Source organism: Brassica oleracea, chromosome C3, assembly GCF_000695525.1.
Source record: "Brassica oleracea var. oleracea cultivar TO1000 chromosome C3, BOL, whole genome shotgun sequence".
NCBI lineage: Eukaryota > Viridiplantae > Streptophyta > Magnoliopsida > Brassicales > Brassicaceae > Brassica > Brassica oleracea.
In genome coordinates, this window is record NC_027750.1 from 8,436,366 (window position 1) to 8,452,564 (window position 16,199).

Here is a 16,199-nt window from a genome sequence, read left to right on the forward strand (position 1 = left end):
AGTTTTTAAAATAAAACGATAATTCCTATATATATTGTGTTGCTATCCAAAAAACATCATTTAACAAAAAAATTTAAAATACAGAAAAACACATAACTAAATATTAATCAAGTACAAAATTTAATTTTATATAATTGAAAAGAATTTTTTTGGTGATTTTAAATATTTATTCATATAGTGTATAAAGAATTTTTCAAAAAATTATGATATGTAAAATTTTCAAATGAAACATAAATAATAATTTATTATTATAATCGTTAATTAGTAATGTATGTATTAATACGTAATTATAAAATGTTAGTGCTGACATGCGTGGACGAAGCACCTAGTTAGATACAACATGAAGATAACTGAATGGTAATTAATATTTTAAATTAATTTTTAACATATCCGTAGGAAAATAGCAGGTCGATTTATTTAATTTTTATGACTAGACCAAAGAGATAAAAATTAAATTTATGGAATACAATTATATGGAAAGGTCCTATTAAAGAACTTATTTTCCAAGAAAAAGAGAGATACGACGCAAAGCTAGGGTTGTTATGTTTTCTCTCGAGAGAAAATAATAGGGTTTCAAAGTAGCAATTGTGCGGCCAAATAGCGTTCACAATCCCCAACGGTCGGAGGAAGTCGGTGAAGATCCCAAACCAGGTTCTGTCAAAGGTCACTCCATGGATAGAAAATTAAGCTACTAAAAGATTTTGAACAACCACAATTCAACTCTGCGTCTCACTATGGAGTTAGTTCTCGAAGTTACCGAGCTTTAATGTCTTTGTGAACATGATTAGCTCACATTCCTGCGAGTTCTTCATCGTTTATGGTAACTACATCTACATGATTGATTCTAACGTGAAGCTCTTTCTTGTCATAATACATATAACATATTGATGAATCGATACTCAATAAAATGACTGCTTATAAACTTATAACCTCTAGCTTCCATACAAAGGAATTTGTTGGAAAGACCAACACTATAATGTTGTACAAGAATACATCGGGGATTTCTGTAATTTTGTTGGCCTTTTTGGCGTCTCGTGCTCCCTGTTTGGAGTCTTCTCAACCATCAAACCGTATGTTTTGGCTTCATGACACTACTACCAGGTATTTAAGATTATCTTTTCTCTACTGATCTATATTTAGTTTACTTATGTTGCAGTAATGGTATATAATCTTACGTTGTGAGCGTTCAGGTGTTTTGTATTATCGTTTGCGTTATACTTCTGCCGTTAATGTTTAGGTGGTTGGACTTCTTTGTCTCATGCTATGAGGACATTTTTTGTCTCATGCAATGAGGACTTCTTTGTAGGACACTTTCTTAGGTATGTTTAGGGTCTAACTGGTGACTAAGAAATGAAAAGAAATAATGCATTTTTTACTATTCTTAATTTTTTTTATCATTTATAAAGAATATTTTTTCCTTTCTATTCATTTTCATTCCTTTCTAGAATAATCTTCCCTTTCATTCCTATAATTTTATTCCTCTGTATTTTTTTCCTACTCATTCCTAATGTTCCTATAATGTTCACCAGTTAGAGTTACTTGTAGTGATAGAATATTATTTCAAGGTTGGGGAATAAGGTTTGAGCATAGACTTCCGTATAGGATGGACCCTTCCATTTATGATATATGAAATATCGGCTTTGACTGTATGTCCTTATTAGAGTAAAACTTTACTCTAGATTTATTTTTACTCTCTTTCCAATATTTTTTCACCGATCAAGTGAAAATGAAATATAAGAGAAAAGTGTTTTGGTTTTTGATGAACATCTCTACTAATATAAAGAACAAACCAGAATAATACATTTTCTCCACTTTACATTTTACCAATCACCGCCACCATCTACAAAACATCATTTGATTGGGGTTTTTGGTTTATTTTTGGATTACCCACCCAAATTTTAAGGTTATCCATTCGGGTTTAGCTAATAACACTTTGGGGTTTGTGTATATTTTATATCATTCTACATACTTCGTTCATGTCTTTTCCAGCAATCGAATATGGATTCAAGTTTATTTTCAGATCGGGTTCAGTTTTTGGTATTATCCCACCTCTATTAATAAATATTAAGAGATTTTAAAAAAATTTGATTTAACTACTTATATTAAAGAAATGCACATAATTTGCTTGGAGCAATGAGGTCTTACTGAAAGGAGAATCATTTTAAGCAATGGCTTTGGCGCAAATTGCTCAAACTTCGACCTTTAGCATATAAGTTTATGAGATATGAGCTTCACGACAGTTCTTTGGTGTCTTTCTGGCCGTTTGGCTGAGAATGGGGAGTTTGTTTGAGAAAATTGGGGAGATTGGACTGCGTTTCTTTGGAGTTCCTCGTACTGCTACTGTTTCAAAAGCAGTATCTGGTACAAGTTGGAATATGTGTAGTAGGGGCAGGTGAGTTTACCATGCCCTGTATGATAAGATTGAGGCAGTTCAGGTACCAGCTTCACAATCTGGCGCGCCCAAATCTTATGGAAGCATAGTGCAGATGAGTATACGGATCATTTCTCAGCTACAAGGACATGGGAGAGTATCCGAGTGAAGAAATAGGGGGTTCATTGGTATCGTCTGGAATGGTTTCCGCAGGCAATTCCAAGACACTCTTTCATTACTTTGCTAGCAGCTCAAGACATATTATCTACAGGGGTTCGTATGAGAAACTGGGCCATCACTCAGGTCTGTGTATTCTGTGGAGAAAGGAATGAAACCAAGGATCATCTTTTTTATGCATGTCCCTACCCATTCACAGTTTGGACTGCTCTTGTTGCTACTCTTGTAGGCACAAACATAACTCCGGACTGGACAGACACAGTCCCTGTTTTGGTGAGAGCTTCTCGTATTAAGCTTGTCTCCATTCTTCTTCGGTTAGCATTTCAAGTGGCTGTGTATCTGATTTGGAAGGAAATAATTTCGAGGAGGCATCAAGGAGTATGTCAAGGTATAAAATCTATGATTTGTAGCATCGACAAAACAATTCGAAACCGAATTGTATCGCTTCATTACCATGGGGATCGTAAGTTAGGGGGCTACTGCGCAGATGGTTTGAAGTTTTTTTCTGGATGATGTTCTCTTTTTCAAGCTGGTTTCAGGCAGCTATCTCCACTCTACCTCTTATAGCATAGATTTTTAGCAAATTCCATTTGTAAATCCCCATTATTCTTTGATTAATCAATATAAAATTTAATTTTAAAAAAAACATGTTTAAAGTAGATCAGTTTAAGACAAAATGATCTTCTAAGAAGTCATTTTTAATATCGTGTGAATAAGATAACTCACAAACATGTCTTCCAAACTTTTGAAAATTAACATATTAATCATTTGAATATGATATGACCCATGGGTTGAGATTGGATGTAAAACAACATGTATTGAATACTGAACCGAACCCAAACAAATGTAGTATTTTCAAAAATCTATGTTTTAATTATATTAGTCCATATTGTGGTTGAGTGGTAAAAAACGAATTTGGGATGCCAATACATTTCAGGGTTAATAGATGCACGAAAATAAATCACAATTGCTCCTAGACATTCACAGCTATGAAATTTTACTTACAGTTCATTTGCATATGGCATACCCAAAAAAAGAGTCTATTAGTAGACTGCATTTATGTTTGAGGATTAATCCAAATCCTTCCATATGCTTGGAAAGCCTCACGTTAATCAAAACATTCTATACTAGTGTATTCTTCTCTCAACCAAATAAAAAGGTTAACTACATATTTCCCAACTAAAATCCAAAACATGTGTACAAAGATGAAATTGGTCATTAGCATTCTTAGGGAGTTTGAAAAAATATATACACAGCCTACATCATCAATAAGTCTTTTCCGGTGTTTCACAAAACTCTAGTTTTTTTCCATTTCGCTCATGGTTTCTTCATCGAACTTCACTAGCTATCAGTTTCAACTCCTAACGGCTAAACCTGAAAAATTTAAACAAAATACAAATTAGAGAAGTGAATGATACAAACACAATACTACATATAGTTCCAATTTCTCTCTGTTCACTAGCTCACATTAGTACAACCCTAAAGTCTTGTTCATGTATACACCAGAAAACGTTAAATAGAGAGATGTAAAAAGATCACAAACCTATCACCACTATGAATTCACATTCCCTTGGAAGATGGGCGGTAATCTTGATATTTCCACGTTGAACCTTCTCCAACATCTGGGCTTAGCATCTTTTTTATCCATTCAATTCTAACGATAAGCTCTTCCAAGTCATAAACTGCAGCTTCAACTGAATCTGACTCTTCTATATTTAGTCGAATCTCTCCTCTGCCTTTCTTTTGCTGCATTTCTCTCTCTGTCCTCTGCCTCTTAGCTCTCTCTGTTTGCTCTTTTCCAGTTTGGTCAGCACATGGAGTTACATGATCTAATGTAAAAATGAGTTATAAATAGTTGATGTGTGAAAGAAAACCATACGAACATAGGAGGACAGAATCATTGTTCAGTAGCAAATCTAACCTCCTTTCTCACTTTTCAAGAGTTTAACACTTCGACTTTTTCGTCCATCCTACAACACCACCACGTGATCAAACAAAATGAGCAAACTATGACAAATGAAGATACCAAAAAAAAAACAAATACAAATCAAGTATAAGACAAACTAACCATATTTGGCAGTGTCCAGCCATCTTCAAGTGACCAATCCAATGTTGGACGCACCTCCTTGCGTAAAGCTTTATACGTTTCTCCTTCACCGAGTGGTGGTGGAAAAAACTCAATCTGCCAAATAGATAATTGACATTTCCACTTAGAAAAAAAGAAAGAATTGCGGAAATCATTAATTAGATACTCAAGTGGCCAAAGGACAAGAAGAAGAAGAAGAAGAAGAAGAAGATGGACTGGATAACAAAACAACTTCACAACATCAATCTAGTTTCTATGTACCTGTAATGCATTTCTCTCCATTTCCAATACCGTTGCACACCAGATACAGTGTTCCTACCTTCCAAGAGCCATAAACGACAACAAGAGGTGCTTGATCAGCCTCGATTTTACGGACATGGCGCTCATAATAAAATGGTGGATATGATGGTCGAACCATCAGCCACTCTTTCTCCTCATCTTCAAACCGTTGATAGACTTGTGTGTGATATATCTCTGAACCGTATAAGATTTTCAAAAGTTTATTCATGCCTAGACATTATAAAATATTGTGAAAATAATAAAATATTAGTTAACAAAAACAATATACAAAAGAGGATGATAACACTCACCTTTTTCATCGTAATCAAGAGACTTCAAGCTCTAGAACAGTTTCCCCTCCTTCGTGTATATGTTTAATATCTAATTAACCAGTTAGAAACAAAGCTGTTAACGTATGTTTATATATCTGATAATAAGAGAGCATCTCAAACATTAGAAAGATAAGTTCTAACCAAAAATGGATGATGTGTGATTCTTAATTGGACTAAATGCATGTTTATCTTCCCAATCTATATATATAAAAAAATGTTTGCCTGTTGCGCCACGTCATAAAGTCGTTGATTGTGATTGCGACACCTGTCTTCTTTGCCTAAAACTCATCGTTTCATTAAGTTTTGATGTGGGCTGCTGCGTTTCATAATTTTTTACGGTTTAGTGGGCCTTTTGTTCACACCGTGATATAGCCCAAATACAGAGAGATAGCCACTATAATAAAAACATATGTAAAGACTGAAACTTTGGAAACGAGAATGAAAAGGAGCGTACCGTGAGTTTCTGGATGCTACTGACTTCGCCTTGGTTGGAGGTGATATCAACGGTGACGGTTCATTTCGCCGCCACCGTAACTCAATAACATTCAAGAGTTTAAAATTATTGGCGATGAGTTTTGAAGAGTATGAAGAGGCAGATGGAAGAGGATGATGAGCAACAACACTGAAGAGATTAAAAAAGAAAATCGAGCCAATTAATAAAAATATTCCACAGTTTAAGCGGTGGCGAGTAAATCAGATCGGTTTCTCAATTCCGCTATGACTCGATCAAGAGAAAAATATAGTTTTTTTTGTCCAAATAAATATAGATATTATCAAAGCGAAGATTGCTCCGAACGAATCATAAAAAGATAAGGGAAGCAATCAAAAGTTTTTATTTCATTTTTTAATTAGTTATTGGGAATTAACATGAATGGAAGTGCCATACACGCGCAGAGACATGCGTGTTGGTGAGATATGAGATACATATTTTAAACTTAAAAAGGGAAATAGACAGGAAGCAATGCGTTCAATTCCCATTGAGTCTTTTCTTTTGAGCCTTTTGTTTCAAAGAAAAACGACATAACATAACCGGATTTACTTCGGTTTAGTTTAGATTCGATTCAGCTTAAATGCATGCATGATTTTAAGTTACACAAGTTTCATTCAATAAATAAATCAAAGGAAAATTTTATTGTAAGAAATTGAGTTAATTGAAATTCGTAAGACAGACAATAATAAATAATTAAATAAAAATTTATAATTATCTAGCTACTTGTATTTATATAATATTTATATATCAAAATAACATAAATATATGATTATAATTAATATTTAAATAAAAAATCCGGGCGTAGCCCGGACCGATCCTAGTCTCTAATATAAAATTGTAATTTGGTACAATGCATCAGTTACAGTCACTGAGTTTTTTTATTTATTATTTTGATTAATAAGATTTCTCTAATTAGCTTGTTCAGAGATATATGTGATGCTGAATCATGATCAAAGGGAATATTGTAAGGTTTGAATATTGCAAAAAAAACATGTAGCCAGAGTTGCATAGTTAAAACAGATTCACTAATGAAAAAGGTCAAAACTGATTAAAGAAAGAGATCGCTTTTCCGTTGTTGGAGACACTAGTTAAGTCAACGAAGATGCTGGCATCTAAAGAAACTCCCCACATGACTCCAGCACCACCCAGTGCCATAAGAACTCTACTAGGAGACACCAAGATGGGTAGCAACTTGCTACAAGACCCGTTGAACTCTTCCTATCTTTTTGACAATACATCTATCGAGTTTGCTTGCTCGTGCTATAAATATTATGAGATCTAACGACACATGTATACCAACCAAAAAGTGTCCCTCAACTTTGTCTGTATGAATGATCCAGCCTTCCACTGGGTGTGATAGTTACAGCAACAATAACCAGCCATAACCGGGACAAGTTCAAAGCAAAATTAATGGAGCGACTGGTGCTAATCTGACTGCATCAATAAACGGGCAATGGATGAATACATCACTGATTTTAGGTCTCTTTCTAAGAAAGGGATAATGTTTCTGAGAGGGCATAGTCTCTCTCAAGAAAAGAGCGTCTACGAAAGAACTAACTCTCTGCAAAGAACATATTATCTCTGGAAGAGAAGACTCTCTATGAAAAGAGCCTCTCTAATAAGAGGAAAGACTCTTTATCTTAAAAATAAAAGAGAGCCGACTGTCATTCTCAAAAGAAAAGAGAATCGACTCTCTCTAAGAAGAAAACATAGTCGACTCTTTAAGAAGAGAAAAAAGTCAACTCTCTCTAAGAAAAGAGAGCATGTCTCAACGAAAGACCAATTCTCTCAAGGAAAGAACATATTATCTCTTAGAAGAGAAAACTTCATATTATCTCTTAGAAGAGAAAACTCTCCCTTTGAGGAAGTAGTCTATGGGAAGTATCTGGGAGAGTAGTCTATAGAGCAGTTTTTCTAGAAGAGCTAATTCTTTTTGGGTATAAAGATCTTTAGATCCAATGGCGGGTAGTTGTCTGGGAGAGAGTTTATAGAGCACTCTCTCTAGAAAAGCTATATTTTTTTTGTTACAAAGATTTATTGAGGGAGGGACAAGCTGCTCATAACTTGTTTTACTACCTGGGTCAATAAACATGTTGACATCAATTGAGATTCAGAATTTGACAGTAGCATGAGTTCATAGGTGTTATGTGAGGACTCCAAACCTACAACATATGTTATTTTTTTTGCCAATGTTTTTGAGAAGTTGTAGCTAGATGTACATCAACAAAAGGGGAACAAGGTGCATGCAAGATCAAAGGGATCCAAATGTATGTTCTTTTAAGAGAGACTCAGAACAACAAACCCCAAATATTGATGTCACCAATCATTTTTGCCTTAAACTAGTAATGTGAATGTATTTTGAAAGATATCATGGAACTAATATTGGCTCTAGAAGGAAATTTAGAGATTTCACAAGTAGCAAAGCAAATACTTCTTCTAATACACTCATCCACTTCAACCATTCATCTTGAGGATATAGTTGGGTTTTAAGAAGTGGGGGTGTGGATGATAAAAGTGATGCTATTGAATGCACAAAGACTTCAAACACTTCTTTAAAAAGTAGAATCTAGTTACATTACCTCGCATCGAAGCCAAGCTCCACGATATCCATCTTCGAAAGATCTTACTTCAAGAGTTTGACCGACTTTGAAACGTAAGTTTGTTTGAGCCATTTTCTTTTTCAGGAACTACAAGTTAAAATGTTTCACATACTGAGTTTGGATGAGAAAAAAAGTTCTATCATAGAAAAGTGATATGCTAAGAGATACAATCTTTGACTTGCCGCTCTAAAGAGTCTTATAGAAAAATAAATTGTATTAACAATTGACATCTCAATGATTATTGTTATTCAAACTTGAAAGAAAATCAAAATCTAGAAATCAAGATCAAAAGTTTGAAACTTAGACAGCATATCAAAGTGCACAAAAATAACATTATATCAAAAAGCATAAGCTTGTTTTCAAACTTGAAGAAATTGAAGACCAACATTTAGAACTTACACAGTACATTAGAAAAATAAAAACTTAGATTGTTGTGACCGGGAATTCATTTAAATATAAAATAAAATGATTTCTTTTGAAGATGAATATTCTTGCAAACTAATCACCATATCTCTTATATAATATGTATATCCACATAATGAAAGAAACTCCAGATGTGTAAAAAATTGTATGATCCAAAAATTGATTGATGTATGAACAATGAACCAAACTATGAATATTGTATAAACAAATGAAAAATACAAATGTTAACAAAGATCCAAATAATAAAATCAGTTTATTAGTATAAAACTCTGTTTCAATACTAAGAAATCTTTTTAAGAAGATAACTGTCAAAATCATGACAAAGACAATCAGTTTTTATTGAATCAAAGTTTTATACTAACAATCTATCTTATATTTTGGGTTTATTTTAAAGTTCAAAAACAAAATCTCAGAAAACCGATCAAAACACTATCAAAATCAACTTGGAAGGTACTGTCTATTCGAAAAATTGAAAAGGAAGAAAAAAAAAAAAAAAAAAAAGAGGCAGAAGAAAATACTTGACAGCTATTCAGATCTGGAAAGAGTAGTTGTTACGGTGGCATATTAGGGTAAAGGCAATGAGATACGAGTTTATATACTATTTTTGTGTGGAGCCCTAATTTTGGTTTGCTATTTTGTGATCTTCTAAATGTTCTATTTTTGTGTGGAGCCCGTAAAATTATTAACCCAAAATTATTTTACGGGCCCATTACTTTACGGGCCTAATTTTGTGGGCCCATTACAAAATATATTTTATAACCCAAAATAACTAAGAGCATCGGCAGCATGACATTTCTCAATTGGGTACCTAATGGATTTAGTCATAATATATATTATTGTTGCAATTAAATTTAATACAAATAAAAATAAAATAATTGGAAGAGTGACACATGGACATACATGTTTCTTCCGTGTGTGTCAGTCTCGTGAAGAAGAATCTTTTCTTCTCATTTTGCACTTTCTTTTTTCTTTTTAAATTTTTTATTAATATAAATGATGAGAAATTTGGAGAGATACCTCTCACTGCGCATGCTCTAAACCAAATTTCCTTCAGTTAAAAACCTAACTTTTCTCTCGACCCCACCATCCATTTCACAAGAACCATAGAACGGCGGCCGTGATCTCCCCTGATGTCCGATGTCTCTTGCCGGCGTTGGAGGCTCCTTTTTCTTTTGCCTCTTCGTAGCCTCTCTTTCTTCCTGATGATTTGCTCGCTGACTCTGTAACTCAACGGAGGTCCCTGGTGGTTGTTCTGTCTGCGACGGAGTAGAAGCTGGTCCGACTGATGGCGAATCTGGAGCAGTGGCAAGTTGTTTGAAGAGGAGGTCTCGGGACGGGTTGGATTTTAGAGTTGTGTTGTTGGAGCTGATGAGAGATTTCCCCTTGGTCTCGTCGGATCCCAACCTAGAGGCGCTGGTGCGTGCCTACGTTTGTTATCGCTTGACTTGCAGATCTGGAAGCTAGTCTTGGTGGTGCCTTGATATCAGATCCGCAAGGAGTGGGGCACATGCGGTGGCGTGCGGGCAGAACCGGCGTGTGGGTGGCTCAGCACTCGTACTAGCCCAGATGAACTCGAAGGTTACCTCTTGGGGATTTAACAGAGCAATTATGGTGGATGTGTGTTCGCCAGACCGGCTCATTGTGTTGCGGGTGCTGAAATTTCCTGATCTATGGTTTGGTCGGAGGAGGGAGGGAAGGTACTTCATTTTGCTCAAGCGGAGCTATGTCATTGGCGTCAAGCCGACCTACAAGAGAAGCTGTTCCTCCGGTTCTCGAGACGTGACGTGACAAGTCTCAAACTCTTCTGCATGGTCTTCAGGAGAGGTCTTGTGGCTTGTTGAACACGTTTAGTGGCTAGGCATTCGCGATCCGGTAGCCTTTTTTATTTCTTTTAGTTTTTAGAAATCCGGTCAGACCGTCGATGAAGCCATTGCCTCAACCCGCCTTCATAGTTTCAAAATCGCTGTTCATAGCTTCCAGTCTTACTAAGTGAGAAGATGCTGCTACTGGATGTGCCTAATTGTATGATCCTTGGTACCATGATGCTATGTTCTTCAATGGAATTCTCATTATAAGTCTTGAATGTTATTGACATGTGTTTGTTATCTGTTTTTTAATGGCAGAATTAGGTGGTTAAAAAGACAATTCATTCTGAATCTTGGGATGAATTTGTTTTCATAATGGTGAAAAATACAATGTCGTACTAGATCTCAGAATTGCATGTGGGGTTAAAAATCTTTATAAGATCGTAATCTTGTTACCATGAATTAAATTAGTTTATTAAAGTTGATGTTTGAGAAAATAAAAAAAAAAACAAATTACCTTCATTAACTTTATACAAATGTAAAAACATGTGTACAAAGATGAAATTGGTCATTAGCATATTTTTAGGGCGCTTGGAAAAGCATAGACACAACCTACATCATCATGTCTTTTCTGGTGTTGCACAAAACTCTACGTCTCTTCCCCATTTCACCATCGAACTTGAAATTTTTTTAACAAAATTTCACCAGCACACCAGCAGTTTCACCTCCTAAACCTGAAAAAAAAATTCAACAAAATACAATTAGAGAAGTGAAAGATACAAACACAATATAGTTCCAATTTCTCCCTATTTAGTATCCCCATAAGAACAACCCTAAAGATCTTGTTCATGTATACACAAGAAAACGTCAAATAGAGAGATGTGAAAAAGATCACAAACCTACCACCATGATGAATTCTCACATTCACTTAGAAGATGGGCGGTAGTCTTGATATTTCCACGTTGAACCTCCTCCAACATCTGGACTTAGCATATTTTTTATCCACTCAATTCGAACGATAAGCTCTTCCAAGTCATAAACTGCAGCTTCAATTGAATCCGACTCATCGATATTTTGTCGAATCTCTCCGTTGCCTTTCTCTTGCTGCATGTCTCCCTCTGTCTTCTGCTGTGCGTCTCTCTCAGTCCTGTGCTGCCTGTGTCTCTCTGTCTTCTGCTTCTTGGCTCTCTCTGTTTTCTCCTTTCCAGCTACATGATCTACTGTAAAAAATGAAACAAAACCAGATGAATTTTAAAACCAAGCAAACATGGGAAAATAGAATGATGTCCCTGTAAGTAGCAAAGCTAACCTCCTTTCTCACGTTTCACGAGCCTAACACTTTGACTTTTTCGTCCATCCTACAACACCACCACGTGATCAAACAAAATGAGCAAGATACCAAAAATCATAAGAAATCAAATATAAATCACGTATAAGGCAAACTAACCGTAGAAGGCAGTGTCCAGCCATCTTCAGGTGACCAATCCAATGTTGGACGCACGTCCTTACGCAAAGCTTTATAGGTTTCTCCTTCACCGAGTGGTGGTGGAAACAACTCAATCTGCAAAAATAGATAATTGGCAGTTCCACTTAGAAAACAAAAAAAAAAGAATTGTGGAAATCATTTATTAGATTTAACTCAAATGACCAAGGGACAAGAAGAAGAACATGGACAAGATGACTATAACAAACAACTTCACGAGACCAATCTGGTTTGTATGTACCTGGAATGGTTCGTTTCTCTTCACTGTCAAGACCGTTACACACCAGAAACATCCATCTCTATCCCAATCAACCAAGTCTCCTACTTGCCAAGAGCCATGAACGACAACAAGAGGTGCTTGGTTAGCCTCGATTTTACGGACTTCCCGCTCCTGATAACATGGTGGATATGATGGTCGAACCATCAGCCACTCCTCCCCATCTTCAAACTGTTGATAGACTTGTGTGTGGTGTATATCTGAACCAAATATAAGATTTTCATAAGGTTATTCACGCATAGACTTTACAAAATACTGTGAAAGTAATATGATATTAGTTAAGCAAAAATAAATATATGCAAAAGAGGATGATAAAACTCACCTTCCCCATCGTAATCAAGATACTTCAAGCTGTAGAACAATTTCCCCTCCTTCGTGTATATGTTTAATATCTAATGAAGCATTAAAAACAAAGTTGTTAACATATGTTTATACCTGATAATAAGAGAGCATCTCAAACATCAGAAAGATAAGATTAGTTCTAAATAAAAAATGGATGTTGTGAGATTCTTAATTTAGACTTAATGCATGCTTATCTTCCTAATCTCTAATATGAGAGTCATAATTTGGAATGATGCATCAGTACACAAACACTGAGTTTTTTTAATATGATTTTGACTCGTGAATGTATACAATGAACATAAAGGCTTTTGGCTTCTTCCACACGGTTTTAGCTCTAAGATTTCTCTAGTTAGTTTTTTCAGAGATATATGTGATTCTGAATCATGATCAAAGATGGTATATCATGAGGTCTGGAAACTGCAACAAACATGTAGTGAGTTGCATGAGTCAAAACAGATGCATTAATGCTGCAGAAAGGTGAGAAGAAACATATGCATTGTTGAAGACACTCTGGTTAAGTCAACAGAGATATGGGCGCCTAAAGCAACTCTCTGGCGTTGGAGTCCAATACCACAAGAAATTTACTAAGAGACGCCAACTCTCAGGTAGCGTCTGTAGACGGGTCGCAACTTGCTACGAAACCCGTTGAACTCTTCTCATCTTTTGGCGACACATCAATTGAGTTTGCTTGTTCGCACTGCTAAATATTTTGATACCTAAAGACACAGAATGTCCCTCAATTTTATCTGTATGAATGATCCCGCCTTCCATTAGATGTGATGGCTACAACAACAATAAAGCCACAACTTGGGACAAGTTTTGAACAAAATTGATGGACTGGCTTTGCCAACCTTGCAGCATCATTAAGCAGGCAAATGTTTGATGTCTGCCAAGCGACGACAGTGGATGAATACAACACTGATTGAGAGTTTGTCTGCGAGAGAGCATAGTATCCCTCTCTGGGTTTTAAAAGGCACATGGTGCTCAAGGTTAGAACCTTGCGCCATGGCGCACTAAGGTGTTCGCCTTGTGGATCAAACATCTTCCCATGAAGAACTTATAAACTGTAACTAGGTTTGATTATTTCAAGTTATAAGCTATACTTCAATAGTAACAACAACCCATCTGAGACACCTAAAGCCTCATTGAGAAAACTAAACCCAATTGGAATACTATGAAACTGTTTTACAGTCACGGGTTTGTGTTCGTGACCATGAACCCAGTTTAAAAAATGTTTTGTATAGAAACTGTAAGGCACACTTTTGTGTAACCAAGGCGCTTCAAAATAAGGCCAAAGGTGCACCAAGGCGAGCGCCTCTAGGACATAGCTTCGCCTTGGAGGACCAAGGCGTTTGGGTCTGAACCATGGGGGGCCAAAAACATAGCCTCGCCTTAGAGGACCAAGGCGTTTGGGTATGAACCTTGGAGCGCCTTTAGCGCAAAAGGCGCTCACCTTTTTAAACACAGAACTCTCCAGAACTGGAAGAGCAGATTCTCTCTTTGAGAAGCAGTCTCTCCTTGTGAGAGTAATTTCTCTTTGTGGGAGCAATCTCTCCCCGTGAGAGTAGTCTTGCTTTTTGAGAGCTCTCATAGGCTCTTCCTATAAGAGCAGTCTCTCTCCTAGAGATCAAGAAAGCAGTCTCACTAGGAGATCTAGTTCTTTTTGGGCACAAAAGTCTAAAGGTCCTAGGAAAGGTTCAGATGACTAATGACTTTTTATCTGAGTCCATCAACACAGTTGACAACAATTAGGATTCAAAATTTAATATAGGATGAGTTGGTGAGTTTGTCATGTTGAGGATACCATGTTCTAGTTATGCAAGGACTACAAACCTACAACACATGGTGAACACATGTTTATTTGACAATTTCTTTAAGAAGTTATACATATATGTGCATTTACAAAGGTGAACAAGGTGCATGAATTATCAAAAGGTTCCAACAATATGTGCATTTGAAAGAGATTAAGAAAAAATCTCTGGTTTTGTATTGAACTAGAAGTAGACCGCAAATATTGGATATCATCAAATTTGCCTTAAATTAGTAATGTGAACGTCTTTTGAAAGATGCCATGATTCTGATATTTGCTTGAAAAGGAAGCTTAGAGATTTTACATGTAGCAAAACACGTTTTTTTTCATAGGCTCATCTATTCAGCTATTCACCTTGAGTATAGATTGAGTTTAAAGAAGTGGTAGTGCAGTTGATATGTCTTGTTTTTGAAAGCACAAAGACTTCAAATATGTTTAGTAATCTTTGGAAAGTAACTTTTCCAAAGATTACTAAGTTAATTCATTGAAGAATTAGTTTCTAGTTACATTGTCTTTTGAAAGATGCCATGATTCTAATATTTGCTTGAAAAGGAAGCTTAGAGATTTTACATGTAGCAAAACACATCTTTTTTTTCATAGGCTCATCTATTCAGCTATTCACCTTGAGTATAAATTGAGTTTCAAGTGGTAGTGCAGTTGATCTAAGTGTTGTTTTTGAAAGCACAAAGACTTCAAATATGTTTAGTAATCTTTGGAAAGTAACTTTTCCAAAGATTACTAAGTTAATTCATTGAAGAATTAGTTTCTAGTTACATTACCTTGCATCGAAACCAAGCTCCACGATATCCCACTTCAAAAGATCTTACTTCAACAATTTCACCAACTTTGAAAGGTAAGCTTGGTTGAGCCATTTCTTTATTTGAGGAACTGCACAGTTAAATTTGTTCCACAAATTGAGTTTAGAAGGGAAAAGAAGATCTAACATGTAAGAATGATATGTTTAAGAAACCATATCTTTGGCTAATCATTTTGAAGAGTTGTAGAGAGGAAATTGTACTAACAACTAACATCTCAATTATTATTTCTTCAAACTTAAGGGTGCCAAAATCTAGGAATTAAGACGAAAAATTTGAAGCATAGACTATATGTCAAAATAGCAGAAGTTTGATTCAAACTTTGAAGACCAAAATGTTAAACTTAGCCTACACATTTACACAAACAAGAGTTTTTTTATGATGAATACCCTTCCGAACTAATCACTCCATCCTTATAAACTAATCAATTCATCTATTATAGTATAGATATAACATTTGTGGTCACACATCCATGAATAAATTTCACACAGGTGTAAAAAATGTGGTCCATGAATTAATCAACACTTATGTAAAAGTTTCAACCCATTTATAAAATCAAATTATCAGTATAAAACTTTGTTCAAATGCAAACTGATCAAAATAAAACTAATAATAATCAGTTTGTATCAAATCAAAATTATATACTAACAATTTATCTTATAATTTGGGGTTTTAAAAAAAATTTGTTAGCATTTAATAAGAAAATCTAAGGAAAACAAAATCAACTTGCAATCTCTCTAACTAAGAAAATCGGGTCTGACACAGGACAGAAAAGTTTGAGGAGATAGAACTTACTAAAACTACTGTACTACCGAAAATACACAAACATGCAGAAGAAAATACCTGATCCACGATCGTCAGCGATTTAGATCTGAAACCAAGATGACCAGTTGTTATGACGGCGGCGGT

General features: G+C 35.5%; 2 protein-coding genes across 4 annotated transcripts; both read right to left on the minus strand.

Moving 5' to 3' along the window:
• Positions 1-3,700: 3,700 nt before the first annotated feature.
• Positions 3,701-9,311, minus strand: LOC106332848. 2 transcript variants are annotated; one of them, XM_013771340.1, is made up of 8 exons: positions 9,277-9,311; positions 8,315-8,422; positions 5,225-5,294; positions 4,896-5,108; positions 4,617-4,730; positions 4,470-4,518; positions 4,092-4,377; positions 3,701-3,922 (listed from the first exon to the last, which is right to left on the minus strand). In XM_013771340.1, the coding sequence occupies exons 4-7, from the start codon at positions 4,914-4,916 to the stop codon at positions 4,109-4,111; spliced, it is 453 nt and encodes a 150-aa protein (XP_013626794.1). In that variant the 5' UTR covers positions 4,917-5,108; positions 5,225-5,294; positions 8,315-8,422; positions 9,277-9,311; the 3' UTR covers positions 3,701-3,922; positions 4,092-4,108. The 2 variants fall into 2 exon arrangements, with proteins under 2 accessions (XP_013626794.1, XP_013626792.1); XM_013771338.1 differs by having other exon boundaries at positions 4,896-5,144.
• A 1,754-nt stretch (positions 9,312-11,065) lies between these two features.
• LOC106329285 lies at positions 11,066-16,199 on the minus strand. 2 transcript variants are annotated; one of them, XM_013767921.1, is made up of 8 exons: positions 16,134-16,199; positions 15,255-15,363; positions 12,646-12,715; positions 12,288-12,523; positions 12,011-12,124; positions 11,873-11,921; positions 11,467-11,783; positions 11,066-11,297 (listed from the first exon to the last, which is right to left on the minus strand). In XM_013767921.1, exons 2-7 carry the CDS (start codon positions 15,345-15,347, stop codon positions 11,488-11,490), a joined length of 858 nt encoding a protein of 285 aa, XP_013623375.1. In that variant the 5' UTR covers positions 15,348-15,363; positions 16,134-16,199; the 3' UTR covers positions 11,066-11,297; positions 11,467-11,487. The 2 variants fall into 2 exon arrangements, with proteins under 2 accessions (XP_013623375.1, XP_013623374.1); XM_013767920.1 differs by having other exon boundaries at positions 11,463-11,783.